This window comes from Juglans regia, chromosome 12 (genome assembly GCF_001411555.2).
Source record: "Juglans regia cultivar Chandler chromosome 12, Walnut 2.0, whole genome shotgun sequence".
NCBI lineage: Eukaryota > Viridiplantae > Streptophyta > Magnoliopsida > Fagales > Juglandaceae > Juglans > Juglans regia.
In genome coordinates this window covers 958,221-981,706 of record NC_049912.1, presented here as the reverse complement: position 1 = coordinate 981,706, position 23,486 = coordinate 958,221, and the positions used below count along the sequence as shown (strand labels likewise).

At 36.7% G+C, this 23,486-nt stretch overlaps 3 protein-coding genes across 4 annotated transcripts; 1 reads left to right on the top strand and 2 right to left on the bottom strand.

Annotated features, from left to right (window-relative positions):
• The first annotated feature begins 1,233 nt into the window (after positions 1-1,233).
• On the top strand, positions 1,234-4,529 carry LOC108985752 (cysteine proteinase COT44-like). The gene is made up of 4 exons (XM_018958174.2): positions 1,234-2,297; positions 2,974-3,209; positions 3,336-3,476; positions 4,026-4,529. The coding sequence occupies exons 1-4, from the start codon at positions 1,811-1,813 to the stop codon at positions 4,284-4,286; spliced, it is 1,125 nt and encodes a 374-aa protein (XP_018813719.1). The 5' UTR covers positions 1,234-1,810; the 3' UTR covers positions 4,287-4,529.
• A 3,817-nt stretch (positions 4,530-8,346) lies between these two features.
• Positions 8,347-10,420, bottom strand: LOC109010903 (protein RER1A-like). The gene is made up of 4 exons (XM_018991860.2): positions 9,992-10,420; positions 8,934-9,114; positions 8,746-8,811; positions 8,347-8,655 (listed from the first exon to the last, which is right to left on the bottom strand). Exons 1-3 carry the CDS (start codon positions 10,348-10,350, stop codon positions 8,755-8,757), a joined length of 597 nt encoding a protein of 198 aa, XP_018847405.1. The 5' UTR covers positions 10,351-10,420; the 3' UTR covers positions 8,347-8,655; positions 8,746-8,754.
• Positions 10,421-11,354: 934 nt separating this feature from the next.
• Positions 11,355-20,057, bottom strand: LOC108985761 (small RNA degrading nuclease 1-like). Of its 2 annotated transcripts, none has more exons than XM_018958181.2 (13): positions 19,891-20,057; positions 19,329-19,418; positions 18,468-18,650; positions 18,148-18,237; positions 15,609-15,677; positions 14,613-14,753; positions 14,288-14,404; positions 14,148-14,217; positions 13,685-13,785; positions 13,363-13,497; positions 13,174-13,281; positions 12,463-12,567; positions 11,355-12,155 (listed from the first exon to the last, which is right to left on the bottom strand). In XM_018958181.2, exons 2-13 carry the CDS (start codon positions 19,359-19,361, stop codon positions 11,733-11,735), a joined length of 1,575 nt encoding a protein of 524 aa, XP_018813726.1. In that variant the 5' UTR covers positions 19,362-19,418; positions 19,891-20,057; the 3' UTR covers positions 11,355-11,732. The 2 variants fall into 2 exon arrangements, with proteins under 2 accessions (XP_018813726.1, XP_018813727.1); XM_018958182.2 differs by having other exon boundaries at positions 18,148-18,204; positions 19,891-20,038.
• Between the last annotated feature and the right edge of the window lie 3,429 nt (positions 20,058-23,486).

The following is a 23,486-nucleotide window of genomic DNA, read 5'->3' as shown; positions in this document are numbered from 1 at the left end:
TATATATTAGTGTTTATACATTAATCGGTATTATACATTAGTGTTACATGATCTATTATTATTAATCAATTTAATCTATTTATATTATAGTATAAACATATTATTTTATAATAATTTGCTCATATTTATATGTTATTAAATTTAACTAACTATATAAATTATAGTTATATAAAATATATATAATTAATATATAAAAATATATATATTTTTATAAAATATGTATAATATCAAAGTCGGAATAAGACAATTAGAGCAAATCAGTGTGGAGTGAAAGACGGAATTGGATTTTGGGATTTTCGATCAGCACAATGAAGAATCAATCAGAGAGTTGGGTTCAGTTGCATGGATTTCTTAGAAAACTATGCCCAATGTGATAAAGCCTGCATTCATTGCAAAGCATTGTCCTTGAAATGTGCAAACGGCACTAACTGAACAAAGCATTTATTTCATGTAATGTAAACACAATAGTGTTCAAGTGGGCCGGCAATCGGAGAGCGGCTCAAAACCGGTACGTGCCCCCATGTTTCGCGAAATAAACCTCTTCCGGATTCGTTGCCGTCCCGGAAGAAGCAAATTACAACATCTTTTTGGCGGCGAACAGAAAATAGTGGCGACGCCCAACTTTAATGCTTACTGACATTGGGGACTGCATGCATGCATGCCACTTGCTGTTTTTGTTTTTTTTTCCTTTCTTTTTTTTTTCTCTGTTGAATTAACGGCGTAAGCTCTGGATGGCTGGCTGGGCCAAAAGTAGGTTAGATCGATGGGAATTACATGCCGCTTGTATGACTTTGCTGACTGTTAGTTGGATCTAACTTTCAGACCAAAGAATTATCGAAGATGAGGATGACCTGTTGATTCCTTCCCCCAAGCGATAAGAAATGAAATTTCTCAGGACTGACGCACTGTTTCTTACCAAAAAAAAAAAATATGACAAATTGGAAATTAAGGATGAGTAAGATCGATGCCTTTCAACATCTTTAATTAATGTATTAATGGACGTGGAAGTGGCGACATTAGAATTAATGTAAAATCCTAAGAATTTTATAGTTTCTTCCTAAAAGATAGCATGCATTTTCTGACACGTGTTGTGTTCCCCACAGCTTGTTTAGGTGACACCAATGAAATTACATTGCAAACGCATGGTGGATTGTTGATTCACACAAAAGGGGGCCCCTGATCTCTTTTTCACGCAACTCTTTTTATATTGCTTTCGGTGGCCATTAAAAGCTCATAAACAGTGGCACGGAGTTCAAGTTGACGGATAGGTTTCTGAAAATTAAGCATTTACAAAGATCTAAGCAAAGTCTGTGCTGCTTTTTAAGACTCAAAACAAATGTCATTCGCTGAAACGGGAGGCTCTCTCGGTTAACTTGCCCCATGTCCCAATTTCCCATTACCATTATCGGGGGTTCCGTTTCCGTTTTAAACTTCTTGCAACTGCTAAAAGGGCATTGGCTTGGCCTTGTATTTCTAGTCATGTCCAACGACAGCCCACGAGGCCACATGGTGTAGAAATTGCAGTTCTCTGACCCTAGTATTTCTAGGAGTTATGTCATCTCTCTCTCTCTCTCTCTCTCTCTCGAGTAAATTACTTTTTCTTTATTTGAAATAATGAATCATTCCTGAATATTATACATATTCATTAATTTTCTACTTTTTTTCTTCTTTTTTACCCTGTTTGATAAGTAACTCGATCTCTTTATAAGCCCAACCCCACCTCCCATTCTTCACCAAACACCCTCCTCTGTTCTCCTTTCCCTTCCTCTGAGAAACATATAACCGTCCAACCCATCCTCGATCTTCTGACATGGAAACCATGTCTATAGCCATATCCACTCTTCTCTTCCTCACTTTCGCCTTGTCTTCTGCCTCTGACATGTCCATCATCAGCTACAACACCAACAATAACAACCAACATCAGCAATCAACAGGTCGTAGCGACGCCGAGGTGATGGACATCTTCATGTCGTGGATGGCCAAGCACGGGAAGGCCTACAACGGGCTGGGAGAGAACGAGAGGAGGTTCGAGATCTTTAAGGATAATCTGAGGTTCATCGACGAGCACAACACGCAGAACCGCACCTACAAGATTGGGCTCAACAGCTTTGCCGATTTAACCAACGAGGAGTACCGTGGCATCTACTTGGGCACCAGGACTGACCCTAAGCGAAGGATCACGAAGTCCAAGAATCCCAGCCAGAGGTACGCTTTCAGGGCATCTGAAAAATTGCCGGCGTCCGTTGATTGGAGGGTCAAAGGTGCTATTAATCCCATCAAGAACCAAGGAAGTTGTGGTAAGCAAACATTTTGCTTGCAAAATTAAATGGGAAACCAAAAATTTAAAAGGAAATCATTCATGTTATGATTATTTCTGGGTGTTCAATTTATTTTTTGAATATATTGCCATGGCCTTAGATCATAACATAAGGTTTACTCATGATTTACATCACTGACACATGGGCCTTTGGCAATTGGCTGTGGAATTCTCTTTTCTTTTGTTCCGAATAAGTTTGATTTGGATTAGAAATTTCTATTCATCATCCTATTATTATAATTTTTTAAATTTTTTCATAAAATATTATAAATAATTTAATTTTTTTAAATTTTAAAATAATAATAATAATAATTTAAAACTGCCTCATCTCTAAATCTAATGATAAACTAAATGCATGCGAGAAAGTATTGCATGCAGACCTTTTGGTGGCCAAAAGTGGACTGTTAGATTTGGAACCCAACGTGAATATAGAATACTGTATTAAACACGCAAACGTCAGGTCAAGCCGACAGTCGGCCGATCTATGTATATAAATATATAAATATATATATTAGGTTGGGCTTGGGCCTAGGCACCTTAAGCCCACCATTCCGACTTGGTCCGGCTAAGTATAGAGAGATTAGAAATTGTCTTCTTATGGTATGTAGTAATAAATGAATAAATACTCTGTCGCTAACTGGCCGAGACGTGAGCAGGAAGTTGTTGGGCGTTCTCAACGGTGGCTGCAGTGGAAGGCATAAACCAAATCGCCACCGGAGAACTCATCTCTCTATCGGAACAAGAACTTGTGGATTGCGACAGAGAATACAACGGCGGTTGCAATGGTGGTCTCATGGACTACGCCTTCGAGTTCATCATCAACAACGGAGGCATGGACACTGACTCTGACTACCCTTACCTAGGCGTTGACAACAAGTGCGACTCGGCTAGGGTCTGTATCGAAATCGAAACAGCTTCATTTATTTTTCAATTTCTCTGATGCTTTCCTCGAAGCCTTTTTTTTTTTCTACTTATATTTCTTTGTGGGGTTATATTGGTTTTGGATTATTAATTGCAGAAGAATACAAAGGTTGTTAGCATTGATGGGTACGAGGATGTTCCGGCCTTTGACGAGAATGCGTTGAAGAAGGCTGTGGCGCATCAGCCTGTGAGTGTTGCAATTGAAGCCGGTGGCAGGTCTCTTCAGCTCTACGAATCGGTAAGCTGACTTGCTACTTTTATTTCTTTTTGTGGTTGATAGCATTAGAGGTAAACATGTATGTTTCTCAAAGGAAAGGGCTTGCTCCATTTTTTTTGTTCTTTCTATGGTTAGCTTGATTAGGAGCTAGTCCATGTGTTGCTTATATTCCGGAGAACTATAGAAATTCTTTTCTAATTTGAATTGCTTATGGCCAAATGAACTACTCTGTGGAATATGAAGCTGGTATGGTTTGTCAGAAATACAGGTTGAGTATGCATACTCTAAAAAGAAATGGTTGATTGATTAAATTTTCTTGTTTAAGATCGATTCAAACTTCTCAAATAACTCTCTTGCCTCTTGGGTTGGTAAACTTTTGGACTCTAGTTTATGATAATATGAAGCTGGGTGATCTTGGTAAGACTGTTCTCTTTCTTGGCCATCTTGGTGTAATTGGACTCTGTTTATCTCCTTTTTCAAAGTTCGAAGTCTCATTTTTTTGTCAAGTAGGAAGTTATTGGTTTCAATTGTATACAATACCAACTCGTTTCTTTCATATTCTTTTTGCAGGGTGTATTTACTGGTGAATGTGGGTCAGCGCTAGACCATGGTGTGGTTGCTGTTGGTTATGGGACAGAGAATGGGGCGGATTACTGGTTGGTAAGGAACTCATGGGGGACGAACTGGGGTGAGGATGGATACATCAAGATAGAGCGCAATGTGGTTGACACGTACACTGGCAAGTGTGGGATTGCGATGGAAGCCTCCTATCCCATTAAGAATACTGACCAAAACCCTTCCCAGGCTGCTGAGATGTTCAGCAGTGCTTGAAAAAAGTGTCAATGCTTCTCATCGATCTATTTGATTACCCATTTTTTCCCCATCATGATATGGTTCATTGTCGTATATGCATGCCCTCTACCTATTCCTTGGCCTAAATTTACAATAAGATGGCTGGGCTATTGTTGTCTTATTTTATATATTGATCATTGTTGTACATAGGTTGTCGAAGTTGCACCTCAAGAATTAATGATGATGTCCAATTCACTATCATTTGCTTTGCAGTAGTATCCATTTGTTTCCTTTTGTGTTTTAAAGAGGATGATTAGAACTCAATTTTATTGATAATTATCTCTTTTGGACTTTTACAAACAAGAGAAAAGCTTTGGGGCAACATATATCTCAAAACGAAGCTTTTGCAAGAGTATTATGTTCTAAGAACTAAAACATAAAACAGCTGTACCAAGTTGTATTACCATGCAAGTGTTTTGGTAAGTGAAAAGCCGAATGAAAAGATGCATCTACACAAGCAACTCCCAAGTTGGCCAAAGCATCAGCCAAGCAATTCATTCCTTGGAAGTACTAAATAATTCAAAAGCAAATAAATAGTCCCACGGTTAAAAATACATCCAAAGGGGGTTCTTGTAGGTTATCGAATTAAAGAATCAATCTCCACAATTAAATCCAAGGTTTGCAACCGATAACAAAGCAGGTTTATACTTCAGGCATAAAGTTCAGAAAATATATTTGTTCCATTGCCCAAGAAGCATGAAAAACCATGAACCAAAAAACTTAGAAATAAATAACACCTCTGCAGCTAGCCGTCAGAATTAATCTAAATTATGTTCGGCATCAATTGGTATAAGAGCTTAAGCATCTTTCCTGAGATTATATCTCATTAGTTTCCATGGCTGGTAATTGTAGTTGTGGTCGTCGTGGGCAAGTTCTGAACGAGGAAGTCCTGCACCGTGATCGTAGCGTTCAGGATGTGATGATTGAGGATTTGCAGAGACAGATTGTAGAGTTAATCCGGAGTCTAATGGCGTAGGATATTGGTGATCATGAGATGGAAGATCACGATTCCGATTCTAGTTTTGAGAACCCGTATCACAATCATGTTCTATTCTGGGAGCATCGTGGTCAAGAGGAACGTCGTGGGGATCTCGATTTTAGAGTTGATTTACTAAGATTTCCTGGTACTCTTCAAGCTGAAGGTTTCGCTGATTTATTGTATGATGCTGAGTGAATTTACTACTCTGAGAAAAAAGAGTTTGATGATGGACATTCTTCCATAGAGTAAGACTCTATACCAATCTACGATACATATCCTAATAAAGATAACCTAGTGGATGAGGTAAATATATTTATTGAAAACATAGAAAATTTGGAAAAAGGAAATGGTGTGAAGTTTTGAAGTTTGAAGATTATGAAATAACTTTTGAGACAATTAACTATGTTGATTTTCTTGGAGTTGAGGATTTGTTTTCAAATTCTCCTATTTTGTTTTTTTGCATAGGAGAATTTGAAATGTGGGAAAGAAACTTAATTTTAGAGTATAAGATGTTCAATATTTTATTTTATTTCTAGCCGATAAAATCAATTTTAAACTTTTCATGATCATCAGGACGATACAACAAAAGAAAGAAAGAGTGGTCTAACTAGATATCCAAAAGATCGAGGCAAGAAAGTTTAAAATTTGAAGACAAATTCTCGTTTAAAATTTGAAGACAAATTCTCTCCAACCCGGTGAGAATGATGCAAATTCAAATTGATATGGAGTATCAGTTATTTTTTCTCAAATCACATCACCCTCCTCTCAGCTTCAAGCCGTGTAGATAAGAGTACGTGTACTACAAACTTGTCGTCAAGTGGCCATATGCACTTTTGGCATTCTTGCTCCCACAACGTTTGAAAAAATCAGAGAGAACTATAAAAAATTTACTATACATAGATTGTGTCCTTTTTGGGCCAATAATTCCATGATAGATCTTTGTTATCAAGATGAATTGAAGAGTCGGGTAATAGAGCTGTTTGTTCGCTCCAAATTCTTTCAATTGATTTATCTTTGTCATGTACATTTCTTTGCTTGATTTTGTTGTTTAGGGCAGTTCAAAATAAGTTTGAAGTTCTAGAGGCCTAACCTCCTGGGCAAGGATGACTTTTCATTTTGGACGTATGAGTGGGCTGCTCATAGCTCTTTACTCTGGCATGGAGCCATCGGCAAACTTCAAGCTTGCTCTTACCCTTAAAAGATCCCTAGGGAGCAATTTCATTGGTTAAGAACAAACAGGTTCGTTTTACGATACATCATACATGGATTAGAAAGGAATATCAAAGATTTTACTATACGTGGAATGTGGCTTTCTGGGCCAATAACTCCACGCTATTTTCTTTGTCCACAAACATGGCCTTAGTGGTAAGACAACCATCCGGAGTGTGCTTCCTTATGCGTCAAATCCAGACGAGACTTCCATTTGATAGGATGATTCGTGATTTCATCTAATAATAAAGACTGACCTCCCAATGAAAAAGCAATTTAGTAGCATCCCGGCCGAGCATGTGCGTACATGTTTGACTTTTATTGGGGGAGAAACATGGAAAAGACCAATGTACTAGTTCCTGTCCAATCTCCATAGCAAAACTTTATTGATTGATCCATCTCTCAGTAGCCATTTACTTTCTCTAATTAACAGGGAAGAGGCTACAGATAAATTTTCAAACGAGCTTTGCATAACTGTTTCGATGCATACTACACATACTTTTTATTTTTTATTTTTTTTAAATGTCAGATGCTTCTCTCTCATCAGTTCTCTCTCGTCTATGTCTCTCTCTCTCTCCTCAAGCTCTATCTCTCATATCCTCTCTCTCATCAAGCTCTCTCTCTCTTCGACCTCTCTCACTCCTCAAGCTCGCTCTCTCATCACCTCTCTCTCTCTCTCTCTCCCTCTCTCTCTCTCTCTCACATCAAGCTCTCACTCTTTGCCTCCTCAACGTCTCTCACTTCTCTCTCTTCTCAAGTGTTCTCTCTCACATCAAACTGTTGATTGCAACGAGAGGAAAAAAATCAAACGGTAAAACCAGTTGACACATGGAATGTGTTTTGGCTGATGCTAAACAAAGGCTGATGCGAATACTTTTTCTTTTCAAATGGGATAAAAGATCATCTGTAAATAGTAGTAAAATAACTTGTGAATAGTAATAAACTGTTTATAAATAGTAATAAAATAGTCTGAAAATATCTGAGAACAGTTGTGTTCTCAAACCATGTGGATATAACAGAAAATGATGGCTCAACAAAGCATTGCTTGGCTTTGAATTAGCAACTACGTGAAGAAATCACATTTCGCTAAAGAGTGATAAACCATGACAACATAAGCACCCCGACACTCCAACCTTTTCTTTTTCTTTACATCAATCGACCTGAAAACGGATTGCAATAGTGTCTAAAATATCTAAACATGTGCCACTAAGTTGTTAATCCAACTCCAAAATAAGCTTTCCCGTATAAACCTATGTCTCGAGTTAAGTTTATAGGAGCTTGACGTAAATTGAGCAACGTATATAACCCACGACCAAGAGTCAAGACTTACATGAAAAACAGTCATTTACTTGGTGAATAGTGTAAAGGAATGACCCGGACACCCGAACACAAAACGGAATGATTTGTTAGACTTGATTGTTACAAACAATGCAGAACTATCATGAAGCCAATTAACCACAAATACCTATTTGCCATAAAAAAATGCAAAGAAGATACCCTCCAAAATAATACTCACAGAAGAACTGAGAACATGAACCAATTTATGAAGATTTATTAGGTTGCGTTTGGATAGTGAGATGATCTCAGATATTCTGTGAATAGTAATGAAAAAGTAATGAAAAAATAATAATAGAATATTGAATAATAGTAAATAGTCGTGAAAAATCGGTAAAAATTAATAATAAAATAATAAATAGTAGTGTTCAGAATACTCCACTACTTAAATCATGCTGCTGAACATGCACAACATGATAGCCAAGTGTAGTGTTTCATGTGAATGAGAAAATGAAAGCACAGTTGAAGTTAAATAAACCCAATTGCGAAGCTAGACTCCTTCCTCACTGCAAAGGCTCCGCGAAACATATGCTACTATATTAAGTATATCAGCAACGGGGGAATGTAGCATGTGCCCTTCTATACAAAAGGATATTTTATGCTAGTAGTAAAAAAGGAAAAGAGAAAAAAAAAAAAAAAAAAAAAAGCTTCATCATATACAAAAGCTTCTATCAGGAACTGCTTCATCTCCCCCCTTCAAAACAAAATTTCCAGGAGGATATACAAAAGCTTGCCCAGAAAAAATCAAGGGAAAATGAACGATCATCCATGATGCAGAAACTAGTCGAAAAGCACTTTTGCCTACCAACATATCCTCAGAAGGCACTGGCAGAGACATGGTCACATATTAAGACAGAATAAACCAAGAAATCAGTGTGTATGCAATGTAAAAGAAGCAAATATTTTTCATTCTACCTGAAGAACTCAATCCTTAGAAAGATTCATGCTTTCAGTTGAGGATGCTCTCTTCCCATCATACCGCTATGAAGAGTAAAATAAAGTAACTTAGTTCTCAAAATCAACAAAACAAATCCAATAGAAATTTACAGATAAGCACACAACCCAAGTTGATCTAAACTCAAAGTAAGATGTCTATTAGTTACCTGCTTTCCGAGTGAGAATGGAACGTATTTGTATTTGATCATGTGTGTTATCTGTCGCCTCATGGTGAGAATGAAGAGTGACAGCCAGTAGAAAAGCAGTATTGGCCAGAACACAGGTACATCAAATGCACTAAAGAATGTCATCACAAAAGCAATGCAAAATGCCTTTGTGATAGAGTACCTTCCAGGGGGAAACAAGGAAACTTCAGTACACATAACCATCAAGAATGGACGCATTTTTAAGAAATTTAAAATTTCCAAAAATATAAAAAGAAAATGACAGCATTAAAGATGAATACTTTCATGATCAGAGGAGTATATTTTGGTATAAGAGCATAAGTTGGAGAATTCGTCCTACAAAAACTAACAAGCACCTAGACAAATAGAAGTAAAATAAAAACTGGAACTATCGGCCATTGCCTACCCATCCAAGAAAATACAAGCTAGTATACGATGCATTTAATAAGTTCATTAGGACAATTAACAATTAATCCGCGAAATTTTAACTGAGATCTGGTAACCTATCTATCGTCTTCTAAACAATCCAACATATACCGAAACTTGCAGAGAACAAACCTCCTAGCTCTACATGAAAAATCCCATTACTAACCTTTATGTTGCTTCGCAGACTAACCTCTCACTTTGAATCACCTGCTTACCAAAACTCAAATCGAATACAAAACGCATTTAAAATCGAATGCATAAAACAATCACGATTGTCTTCTCCACACGCATCTAGAACTCAATGACACAAAATTGAAAGGAACAGAAATTAGAAAATATAAAATACAATGTTGCTTGCGATCCCCTTTGCAGATAACATACCTTGAAAAATATTCAAATCATAATCAAATTCTCAAAATTCAAATCCTAATCCCCGAGAACCTACATTTGTAATGTTACCACTTTTCAGGACACCTAAAATCAACAATCCTGAAACAAGCTCATATCCTCACACATATATAAATATAGCATATTATGAACCACGGTCAGATACACTGGAAACGGTCTAAGAAGTCAAAACAAAATTATGGGGATTAATGGAAATGGCAACGCACCAGAACTTAAACTCCGGTAGCCGACGAACGAAGGGCCGGAATTCATCGGAACCACGTGTTGGGAGCGTGGGGCCCTCGGAGAGACCCTGGATCTCGGGTTCCACCTGGGGAGAGAGAAACCCTATGAGGAGGTTCAGGATGTAGATTCCGAGGCCGTACGACACGATGTAGAACCCTTGTACGACATAGACGCGAAGGACATAGACGGAGGCGACCATGAGGAAAGCGATCCAACGGTGGAGCACGTACGGGGTCGACTTGTCAAGCAGATGTTGGTACCGCTGCGACACTCTGAAACTCCACCGGGAGATCGCCGTGGCGGGAGAGACATCATCGACGCCGACCGGTGCCGTCTCCATTTTGATTTAGACTCACTGTGAGTCTGACCGTTTTCCGTGTTGCCCGCTTCGAAGGCGTGATTCTGTAGCTAATACGTACATGCCAGCTTGTGTCGGATCGGGTTATCCGGATTCCGGGTGGATCACTTTACCCATTAAAGAACTTGATTCTTTTAATTTTTAATTTTTTTTATATAAATAATGGTGCTAGATTAAACAATATAAACCAGACTATAAAATTCTCATGCGTTTTTAAAGGTACTGTTTGAACAGTGAAATGATATAATTTTAATTAAAAATTGAATAAAATATTATTAAAATATTTTTTTAATATTATTATTATTTTAGAATTTAAAATTTTTAAATTATTTATTATATTTTATATAAAAATTTAAAAAATTTATAATGATGAATTGGGTTAAAATTTGATTGTTTTTCAATTCAAAGGACTCCTAAATCTGTCAAAGATATATGTTTTATTTAATGAGGCTGCGGTGCTAGATTAATTATAAAGCTTTACACTCTGCACACCACTTAAAAAATATATAATTTTACTCTTTTATCCTTATATTTCATATTTCATGAAACATGAAAGTAAAAGAATAAATTCACATATTTTTAAATGATATACAGAAGTATGAAGCTTATATATATAATTTTTCAATTATAAATGCAGAATTTTAAGATGTTAAAAGGAAATTGAGTGAAGGGTGGACTAACACTATTAATTAATGAGTTTTGGTAAATATAGTCGTTTTTATGTATCTTTATTGATATGATTGATAAAATCAATTATTTTATATTAAAAATATATCAAGCAATCAATCTCATTTAATATTAATTAAATGAGAGGAGAGACTGGCACTGGCCACTGGCACATGACATCAGCCGGCAAAATCAAGCAAACTTGTGGAGCTGGATCTGCCGCAACTGGCCACTGGCCAATGCAATCCAATGCCACTGCAGAGGAGATCCGGAGTACGAAACAGCAGAAGTTAGAAACCTGGACATGCAAGGGCAAGAGATTTCAAAGCAATTGCGGCCGATCCTTCAGCATTCAGTTTTAGGGATGAAGAAGAATTTTGAAAGAAATTCAAACAATACTGTTTAACTTATAATGTAATTTAAAAGGTAATTTGCTCAAAAACAGAAAAGAAAAAGAAATTGCACTCAGAAGTCAGAAGAAAGCAGGGGACCGACTACTCCATGCGATCAATGTCTTTTCGATTGCTACAAAACAATGCAAAGTCCTTTTGTTTGGAACTTTGCTTTCTCCTGCTCGTTCCCCCCCCCCATATGAATATAATTTAGCATACAAAAATCTGCAGATGAGAGAAGGCTTCACGTCTCTGGCCTGGTGATCTCTTTCTTCACTGCATACTTCCAACTTAGATATTCTACCCCTATACTTTAGGGCGACGTTTACCATATCTTGAGTTCAGCCTTTTTCTAAGATGAGTTATTATCTTGTCCTGCGCGGTGAGTCGAACATCCCTTTCAATCAATTCTTGCTTCAATCTTTCAATCTCTTTCAAGTGATCACAACTGTGATTTGGATCTCCTCTCTCTCTTTTACTAAGTTCTTGTTTCTTTCTTTCAATCAGTGCCAAGTCGTCACAGCACTGATTTGAGGAATCCTCTTCAGTTTTCGGATTGGTCTTTAGCATCTTGGATGCACCTGGGGCTTCCTCAGCTTGGAAAGCTCTCTTCTTGAATGATATTTGGCCAAGGGAATCATCAGGGGCCATTTTACGGACATATAGACTGGTAACCATGCCTGTTGTGAGCTTAAGTTCGACAAGTTTCTGAGGCCTCCCCAATGAGTCCTAACATGGAACAGAATAACAGAACTTCATTTCTATTATTGAAAAGAAAAAAAAATAGACTTCCTTGCATAAAGCATGACATCCTTAAAAGAGTAAACGAATTTGGGATCTTATGGCAGGGTACTATTACTGGTGCAAGTGTCCCAAGGGACTATGAATTGCCTGTTAATGATAATAATCTCATCACTTTAACTACATCATCTTTCAATACAATAGAGCATCTAGTTCTCAAAGTACAAAAGCCAACAAGAATAGGGATACGCATGTAGTGAAGTAGGTTGAAAGAATCACATTTAATAGTAAATACCTTTTCTTGGCTGCCTTTGACAGTTTCGTATGCTTGATGTGCCTCATGTGGATTCTTGAATATAGCGAATGCAGAATATTTGTCTCCTTTCACTTTCCTAGATGGCTGCCAGAAAATCATCCGCACCACATTAGAACCTTTTTTATAAGTAAACTGATATGCATGGGCTAGAACTTCACAAGTTAGGCAATGAAAAGAAGAAAAGAAGAGAAGAGTGAGAATAAGAAAGAGAGGTATATAAAGGAAAAATTGATACAACGCATTTGTGCCAGTCTAATTGATGGAAGCACATATATTGGGATGAAGCTAAAGGGAATAAGTCAGATGAAGATAAATTGGGATGAAGCAAAAGAGCGTGAAGAACAGATCATAAGAACTCATTGGAATATACTTTTTTTTTTGTCATCCCATCAAATGGAGGCAGTTCCTATGTAATCTGCCAACTTATGCAGATTAAATTGCTTATTTGGATTTTTAGGTCTCCATGCATTCATAAACAACAAACCATCAAAGGATCCGAACCTAAACAAACCATCAACGGCCCAACTAGCAGCATTGTTCAAGAGTAAGATCCTTGAGTTCAATAGTAAACTGATAACTCAAGATGACTCCAGACGTCCCTAACACGTAAAACACACATCATTCCCAAAATCAAAAGCTCAATCCAGATCTTCTAAAGGGAAGTGCAGACCCCAACAGGATATACTCAACCTTGAGTTCAATGGTAAAATCTGCAGGAATGACTTTATGCAACTCTTCAGGAGGCACATTGTTTGGTATCCTGTGGAGAAGTAGCTTTGCCATTTCAGATTCAGGTACCTATAGATAATTTAAATGTCATGAGCAAGTATCACATTGGTAGGAAATTGAAATGGCCAGAAATTTCATGTCTAAACTTACATCCTCTTGAACCAGTGGAATAGCCTTATCAACACCATTATCTATCTTAGCAAGAACAAGTTTCATTGCGGCACAGGCATCATCTAGACAATTGTGTGGAGCACCCTTCTTCCGAACTTCATAGCCCAAAACAGACTGTCAACAACAAATGGAACAATTAAGCATACATCAAGGACAGGCCAAAGTTGCTTGTCAGTTATTCACATGGAAATGCCAAAAAACCATTTTTCAAATCATTTCTTACAACAAATCATAAATTCCGCAGTTATTTTTTTAAAATACCACAGGTACATAAAGTAGAAATAACAGATTAAGAACTTGCCTTGCACAAGTTATTCAAAGATGGTCTTCTATTGATAGATCCATCCAAATATTTAAAGATAAGTGCGGTGTCAATCACTCTAGCATGATCCATCTTCAGGGCTGTTCCCAACAAAATAAATAATGAAGAATACAAATAAAAATAAATAAATGCTAGATATAACTACCTTGCACATAAAGTCAAAAAGACTGAGGTGCTGTTTGGATAGTGAGTTGAGATGAGATAAGATGAGTTGAGATGAAAGTTGAATAAAATATTGTTAGAATATTATTTTTTTGAGATTTGAAAAAGTTGAATTGTTTATTATATTTTGTGTGGGAATTTGAAAAAATTGTAATGATGAGATGAGATGAAACACTTTCACTATCCAAGAGGGGCCAGTTCAGTTGGGGGGAGGGAGAGTGGGAGTGCTGAGAGGGAAAGAAAGACAGACACTCCAATCTAGTTATAATGCTTAACTCACCTTTCAGGTCATTATTTAAACTGTGACCAACTAATATAGTTCCCTTGAACAACAGCATCTTCATGGATTTCTACAAAATGCACCAAATAAATAAGATATACAAGTAATCCCCAAAAACTTGTGGGCCATCCAAATAATACCTGTACATCTGCCAATGAACAAGTAATTCCTTTTAAATCGGTTGCACTAATGCCTGTAATATCAGTTCTATAATCTGCAACTGCTTTGCCGGGGTTTACATGTTCATCAAGTTTCACCTGCAAAATAAAGCTTACTAGAAAAGATTGTACAAGTAGGACCTCTAAAGGGTCCAGAACTGTCTACCCAGCAGGCCAGGGAGAAAAGATTTTTCAGCCATTTTTTACTTGGGAAAAGAGAGGTGCACTTGAAACCACAAACCAAATTAATTATTATTTTTTTGGATAAGTAAGGATAAGTAAGAAGAGAAACCAAATTAATTAATACCTGTAAGTTACGATCCACAACACATATTCTCACCAATGCTTCAGAACCATCTTCACAGAGTACCATCTCGCAATCAACAGCAAGCATTGCATTTGATCTCATCACCTTAGATTTTTTACTGAGCTTTATAACCACCCATTCCTGCTTCAACATTTCCACGCAAGTTATCAGGAAGCCAAGCTAAAGATGAACTCAAGAGTTGCGGGAACTTATTTATATATATATAAGCACCAAAAGTTACAGTTTATTGTATTTTGGTATTCATCCAGATGATATAGATGCAACACCTTACAACTACTACCAAATCCTTATTTTATACAACCACAAGGGGTCAAACACCAAAGCCTTTCTAAGGTAATCAATTGAAAACAAGCAACGGGCTTACTCTACACTAGAGAGTCCACAAATTAGTAATCGCATATTACATATTTGCCCCCAGCCAATAAAACATGATTGACCTATGGTTACAAATGTACTGGAAGTAGATTTAGAAACTGAGACAATCAAAACGGGTAGCAGCAAAATATTGATATCCATAGAAATCACAAAGATGAAAGAAAGATCTTTCAATGATGAAAATGTGAGAACCATTCTCTGGGGTATAGTCTCGGGCAAAAACAAGAAACAACATAAACTTTATGGGATATTACCAAGTGATGAGAGAAGATGTCTAACACCATAACAACTGGTAGTACCAGTCGCAAAAAGTGGCTCATTTCAATGTAAGGGGCAATTAGGACAAGAGAAAGATCATAATAATGTGAGTTCATTGCCCTGAGACCAGAAAGACTCTTAAGGCTCATCAGAATATAACAGCACCACAAAGAGCAAGATGAAAAAAGAGGATTTATCTTGGCCTTAGTTTGAAATACCATTTAATGAACCTACAACTAGAACGGAAAATATTGAAGTATGGATATTGTCTAATGTAAGCACAAGGCAACAATCAAGAAGTTCATGCATTGGGAAACTGAGCAAAGCATTGTTACAACAAACCTCATCATTTGATGGGAACGAATAATCCGATGGGTATTGTGGGTGTTCAAGAGTTAAACGAACAAGTCTCTGCACTGCCATTATCAGAAGTTATCAAGATATACCATAAAGAATGTAAATATATGATTCATATGAAAGAAAGAAAGCAGTAGAGAACGTAATGCAAGAAAATACTTAGTATTCTATCAATTTGATGAAAACTAGAGCCTTATCACTCAACAAATCACACATGCATTGTCAAATTTTATAATGAGGGCATAGAAGCATACGATAATCAACCAAATTTAGTTCATAGTACACGGGCACAAGTCATGGAGTTAATAAACAGAAGCTACTACGTTTAAATGGGAAAAAAAAATTTGTACATATTAGAAGGGCTTGTTTAGGGTTTAAAAAGTGAGTAACAGGAATTTGTTACAGGGGTTTTGGTCATTATACTGTAGTTGTAACCTATATATAGTAAAGGTGAGAGGCTATGTAAGTTTCCTTCAGCTTCTAATTTCCTTTCAGGCAAATCTCGCAGCATGGCATTACAGCATATCAGGGTTTAATTATCTCTCTATGATCCTTCCTTCTTTTATCCGTTTTTCTTCTTGTCCATTTTCTTTCTTTTCTTTGTCCTATCTCTCCCACTTTGTTTCGTGTTATATTTTTTTTTATAAGTAAAATGAAAACTTTGTTTCATGTTCTATTGATCAAGGATTACCAAGCTTTGGCATTAGTGCCCATTTTAGGTGGTAGATGGTGTCGAGATCACCTTCTTCAGAGGTGTGATGTCGTCATCATCATCACCATCCATGGTACTGTTCAGTGGTTTTGATGTGACCAGCAGAACCATAATCGTGGCTGCTATGATTTTGAGTTTTTCTTAGGCAAAACAAATTACTTGGCGATTGGTTGTGGCGACTGGCATTCTATACAGTGTTCATCGAGTCAAGACATCCATGTGATGATTGGGTTCAAGTGGTGTTTGCAGTGGATTATTGCAAACATAATTGGGACGAAGTTTAGAATTACGATTTCCTTGGAGATTGGTGGATGGGTTGTCTTTTAATATTTTAGATCAGCACAATGCAGGGTGGCTAGAAAGGCCTTTTACAGAAGAGGAAGTGGGCAATGTTATCAGAAGTATGTCAAGTGACAAGGCTCCCGGTCCGGATGGGTTTACCCTGGGTTTTTTTCAAGCTTGTTGGGAGGTGGTCAAGGAAGATCTTATGCAAGTCTTTCTTGAATTTCATTCTACTACTAGATTTGAAAAGAGCCTAATAAGGGGAGAGCGTAATAAGGGGAGCGTAATTCTAGGCTATGCCTTGGAGATTGGTGGATTTAGAATTACGAAGTTTAGTCTTGGGTTATGCCTTGGAGATTGGTGGATTTCCTCGCAAGCTGGACAGGACTACACGGGGATTCTCAGGTAGCGGCAATTTGGAGATTGGTACCAATATGCCTGTGTTGGTGCATTTGGAGGGAGGGAAATGCTAGATGTTTTGATAATCAAGAGAGAACAAGGGGATGAACTTAAAGTTTTCTTTTTTAAGACATTGTTCCTATGGGCGGGGGCTATAGTTTGTAACGGACGTAGTGTCCATGATCTCTTTCTTTCTATTGTTTCTTCTAGCTAGGCGTGTCTTCACGTATACTTCCTGTGTACCTGGACTATGCCTATTTTTATGAATATATTATCTTTGATTAACGATAAAAAAAAAATGGTTTTGATCATCAGTTTATTATGTTGCAGTGGTTATCAGAAAGGTCAGAATGTCAGCTGCAAATTTCCGGCAAGTTTTGTGGATGAAGACCCTTGTTTGCCATTACTGCTTGATTTTCATTGTTCGGGACAAGGCTATTCTCGCTCTAGTCCAGGATTAGTATGACTTGGGTTAATTTCAACCCAACCTAACAAACTCTTCTAATAGTATAAAAGGGTTCCTTTTTATATGCAGCTAAAAGGGGTGCTTTGAAATAGATACCATAGTTACAATCAAGTTTTTTTTTTCACTTTCACGATTAATATTTTGTTTCTTAACTGCTACAGATTTGAGTAGGTTCAATTTTCATGATTTCCTTATATCTATTTCTGTTCGTGATTAGGTGATTCTCTTGTATACATCCTGTATATATTGACTATGCCTCTTGTGTTCTTCAACAAATTTTTTTGTTTTTTTGACAAGTAAACAATAGTATTAATAAAGGATAGGCAAAGCCCACGTACACAAGATGATATACAAGCAAATGGTCTCAATTTTATTTTATTTTTTCAACAAAATTGAGACCACTTATCAAAGAAATATCTTTCAACCCAAATGGTTGGAAAGCAAAATCAAGCAAAGGGCATAAGAAATGGCAGTTAGGAATAGATTAATTTGGCCATTTGCTTGGAAGCTTGAAAGGCTAAAGTTGAGCCTTAAGTGAAACAGTCCTAATCAGGCACAAAATAATCAAAGAAGATGAGAGTAATAATGACAGGAACCACGCAAAATCCCTAATGCAACTAAAAACCAATCACATCAATGCCTCAAGTGCCATAATCAAACCATACCTGCTCGGGGATTTCATCATCTGCAGATGTCTTTGTAAGTTGATCCACAAGGTTGCGCTTTAAATGGCATTGCATTATTTTAGCAAAAAACTGAACAAGTAAACACATAAGAGGAATAGTCTTTTAAAAAATAAATACCATTATCTTTGTATAAATATCATATGTTCATTTGGGGGGACCAAGATGGAATGTAAAATTGATATTATTTGTTTTATGTGGATGTATAACCGAATTGCTTTATGATTATTAAACCACGATACCAACAATCTGAAACAGAGACAATAAATTGCAAATGCAAACCTCCATAGCTGTGGAATTACCTTCAAATCATCCTCTTTAGTGAAAGTCTTCAGAAAAGCAGACAACATATCAATGGACCTCCTTGTCGGATCACTCAAGCTAGCCCCGAACTTTTTGTCATGAAAATCCAAAAATTCCTTCCAGTCTCCTTTAATACCCTTCATTCCATGTTTTTGGGCCAACCTCACCATATCAACAAGGACCTGTTCACATTCCATACAAAAATTTGATATATATTTACATAAGAGTGCTTTCATGTGTTTGTACAGCACTCACGCATATGTGAATATAGTGTGAATAAATATTAATAAAAATAACAGTTAGCTTCTTCAAACAGACTCGCACTTAACTAAAATTAAGACAAGTCATTTGTTTTCTCAACTTAGTGAGAACCTCAAACAATGGCTCATGAAATTTTATAAACGCTTACTAATCAAAAAAAGAGAGAACAAAGTATCACCACCAGTAAAGGTAAATTCCAAGTGATTTCTCTCCTTTCCCTCTCCACTAAATTTTCAATAATGGTCCAACAGAATACCATCTGCCCGACACTGCAAGCCATGCTTGCATGACATTTTCTTCTTTAAACACGAGCATAGATAATGCAAAAATACTAACTTGCTCATTTATAATCAAAGACCATAGACAAGAAATTGAGAAAAGAAAATAGTTCCCTGGGTCCCGGATATCCCTCAGAGAACTGTTACTCCTAATAAATTTCCGTCAAACCAAAAGAACATAACGCAAAAGATTACAATTTTTGAATTTCTTTTCCTCCTGTTATTCTCAGCAACAAATGGCAGTGAAGCACCAAGTGTTTCCGCTGAACACGAGTAAAAATGGCAAGAAATATAGGAGAGGGAGCAGGGATGGGGGTTTACCTTTTTCTCCGCGGTGTCGAATAGCTCGTCCATTGGGGGGCTGTTTTGGCGAGGGCGACGGGACGAAGCGAGCAAAGAAGTTCCGGAGTGCTGCGAGTGACGGCTGATAGAATTAGAACACGGTATATGCACAAACACGACCCGAGAAGTTTTACCTTTTAAAAAAACCTAAGAAAATGGTGTAAAACCATTCTTATGGGAGGTAGAACAACCCGTTAAGCAAGTTGGCTCGAAAAACACTAAACCAATAACCAACTTATGGGGAACTCCTTGTTGAACCAATAGTTAAGGTAGGTAGAAAAACCGGCACTTCAATGTTCTTAAGTTCCGGAAATGATACCCAAAAAATATAGAGCCAAACCTGAGGTTTAGAACCTATAATTAATCCCCACCCAAAATACTTGCAACGACCGAATGAAGAAGCACAAACCCAAAAAAATTCTCAGCAAGAACCCCAGAAGATTCGAACCAGAACGAAAAAGTGTCACTTCTAGGCCACCAAAAACCATATTCCTCTGTTATAAACTGAGGTGTTAGTAATAGTTTAGTGATCAGTTCGTACCTCCTCAAAGAAGGGGAGAGAGATAGATAGTAGTCAAAAGAGAGGAAGCTTCAAAAACACATGTCGCAGTTCTGGAGGTCGAGAGAGGCGCAGAGCTTCAGCTGTGACAGTTCGTAACTTCGTGCGCTGAGGATTAGGGCACGGTGAAGGGGATGGTCTGGCAGTGTGGTGGAGGCTTAAGTCAGATAGACAACTCTGGATCGGGGGAAATGGGCCTAGCCCATAAGTTTTCTTCATCTTACTTTGAGTCCATTTACTTTACTTCGGTTGCTGAGGCCCAGAACTAGTTCTTGTTAATGTTTTTACCCTTTTATCCTTTTGTTTATTAGTTACAAATAGTTACAAATATTTCTTGGAGAAAATCTTCAAACCTTACTTCGGTCGCTGAGGTTAATATTTTTACCCTTTTATCCTTTTATTTATTAGTTACAAATATTTTTTGGAGAAAATCTTCAAACCTGATCTGGTGAAAAATAGGGGGGGATGGGGTTTTCAGCCCCGTTCCCTGCCCCCGGGATGCAGGGGCGGGGTGCGAGGCGGATTCCTAATCTGCCCTGCCTCTTTTCACTTAAAAAAATACTATATTTATTTTATTTAAAAATTATTTATAAGTGAAAAAGTAATTAAAAATATATTTTTAAATCTATATTATAAATTTAAATTTTGTAAATATGACTATAATTTAAAAACTATATAATTTTTAAATTTGTTAGTACATATTTTGTATAAATTATAGTGTATTAATTTTTAAACTATATAGTTTTTAAATTTGCCAATGCTTATTTTGTGAACAAGTCTAATAAATTGTAATATATATTTATATATACACAATTTGTAAAATATAAATATATATTTATATTTATATATATGTATATAATATATATATATATAAATGGGGGCGGGACGAGGGAAATGCGGGGCGGGGTTGGGCCCTCCCCGTCACCTGCCAACGCTAGGAGCCCTAGATGCGGTGCGGGGGGCACATGGTTGCCCGCCCCGCCATGCGGGGAAGGAGCGGAAGCGGGGCAGGGTAGCGGGGGTGGGGCCCTGCTGCCCACCCCTAATGAAAAAGGACTATGTCCACCAAGATATAAAATGTTAACACGTTAGCTTCTAAACGTTTTTTTTTTTTCAATAAATCGAGATACACTTGATCATTTCCCATTTCAAAATAAAAGAATGGAAAAAACTATGCATCCCGCTGAGTGCTTCTGCTCTAATTTATATTTTTGTATTTCTTTTATTCAGTTATTAAGAAAGTATTTTTTAATAATATTGTAAGTTTTTTTAAAAATATTTTAAAATGTTAAAAAAATAATGTGACAAAAAAAAACAATTAGCGGAGCTCCAGTAGTGAGTGTAGACCCACCCTAAAAGAATATCACATTCTTTCTCATTTTACCGTATCTCAACTCATTGACATGCATTTCACTATAGAACTGAAAGCATGAGCTTTCTTCTTTCAAACCCAACAATTTTGCTCCCTCTCCATACCTGGTGTGTTAATTATTTTTCTTTTTCATTTATCTGGATTTTGATTTAGTCATTGATTTTTTGTGCTTATTTTTTATTGTGGTTGGAGAAATTGTAGACATTTTATTATCGACTTTGGACAAATTCATGAATGTGCCTAACATAACCGAAGAAATTGTAGAAAGCCTTTTACAGCTTCCTATGTTACAACGTGATAAAAGAGCCTAACATAGAATACTGGATAACTTCTCTTTCTTTCCCATAAGTGAGTGGTTAATGAATGGAGATGAACTCCCAGACTACGATAGGATGGTAAAAAAGCTTGGCTGATAGGCAGCAACAATTCTTATTATTTCTTATTTCTAAAGCCCAAAAGATAGTGTAATTTTTTTGAGTGCTTGGATTCGATTTTAGGTGAAATGGAGAAATGGGTTTAGTTTCTATTGACATGAAAGAATCTGGGAGATCATCATTCCTGAAATGAATTGTGAAAATATTGGATTTCTGGTTTTGAGTGAGAGAATGCAGGTATACCAAAATAAAAGGAAGAGAGAGAGATTGCAGGGAGAGAGAACAAATGAGTGTTGATAAAAAAAAAAAAAAAAAGTTGTTTAAATCTTGGGTTTCAATCTTGTGTGCCTCATTTTTTTAAAAAAGTAATAGATTAGCTAAAGTGTCAACTTATTATTGGATGGTATAAAAACTCCCTTTACACCATGTCCGGCCCGAAGGATTTCCCTATTTCCTATTGGCTTGCAATTGTACGCCCCGAGAGCATGTTTCCTATATAGGACCATTTGTGAAAAGCATTTGAAAAATTATTGTTACTTTTGTTATTTTTCTCGTCTTCTTCCCCCTTTCTGGAGGTTCTCACCCTTTAAGTGAGTATTTTCTCCTGTTGAGTGAAATTACATATGTGAGTGGGTGACAATCTAGTATTAGAGAAGTTGGGTCCACAATGAGTATCACAAATGGCTAAAGGAACCAGAATGAATCAATTACATGAAGGACCAGCATCTCTAAAAAAATCGACAGAATCACATTTCAAGACGATTGAAACTGAGATTTTGGCATTGAAAAGATAGGTTGATGCGGTTGTTCAACAACTGACAACCTTCATTGCAGAGAAGAAACCTAGAAGCTTCTCATGGGAAGACATCCCAGGCGCCCCACCATTATCAGCGACAGGAGGAATCTTTTGAACCTGCAGGAGATGCATACTCAAGGTCAATTAGGGCTTGGAAATATATCTCATCCTAAAATTTTTATCTTATCTTATCTCATCTCATTCTCAAACATAATTCAAATACAAACATTTTCAAACTAATCATTATAACTTTCACAAATTTTCAAACAAAAAATAAAAAACAATTCAACTTTTTCAAATCACCAAACAAAAATAACATTATAAAACTATAATCTAACAATATTTTAACTTTATAATATTTTTTATTCAACTTTTTCTCTCTCATTTCCAAAAATTCAAAAAATACTCAACTCAAACTATCTCACTACTATTCACAAATTATCTTACTATTATTCACAAGATTTTTATCTCATCTTACTCTCTAAACGAGCCCTAAGAATTGATTTCTCTAGTTTTAATGGTAAAGACCCTAATGGTTGGTTACATAAGGTCAGTCACTTCTTCACCTTCTACAATACTTTACCAGAGCACAAGTTGAGGCATGGTTCATTCCATATGAAAGGACAAGCATTAATATGGTTTCAGGACCGGAAAGAGTCTAGAAGTCTGAGCAGCTGGGATGAATTTACTAAGGCCTTGTTAACAAGGTTTGGGCCAAGTTCCTACAATGATCCCATGGAGGCCCTAACTCATCTCAAACAAAGTGGTTCTGTTAAAGAGTACAAATCTAAGTTTAAGGTATTAACTAATCGCCTAAGGGGTTTATCAAATTCTTATAAACTGATTTGTTTCCTCAATGGGTTGAGGGATGACATTAGATTACCAGTAAAAATATTTTATGGAACTGTTTTGTTTTTACTTTTAGAGATGATTCTTATTACGGTCTGGACCAAATTTTTGACAAATTTCTTATTTTATTACGTATTTTATTTTAACACAATAATTGGGATTTTGCCATTTTTGGTAAAATTATCAA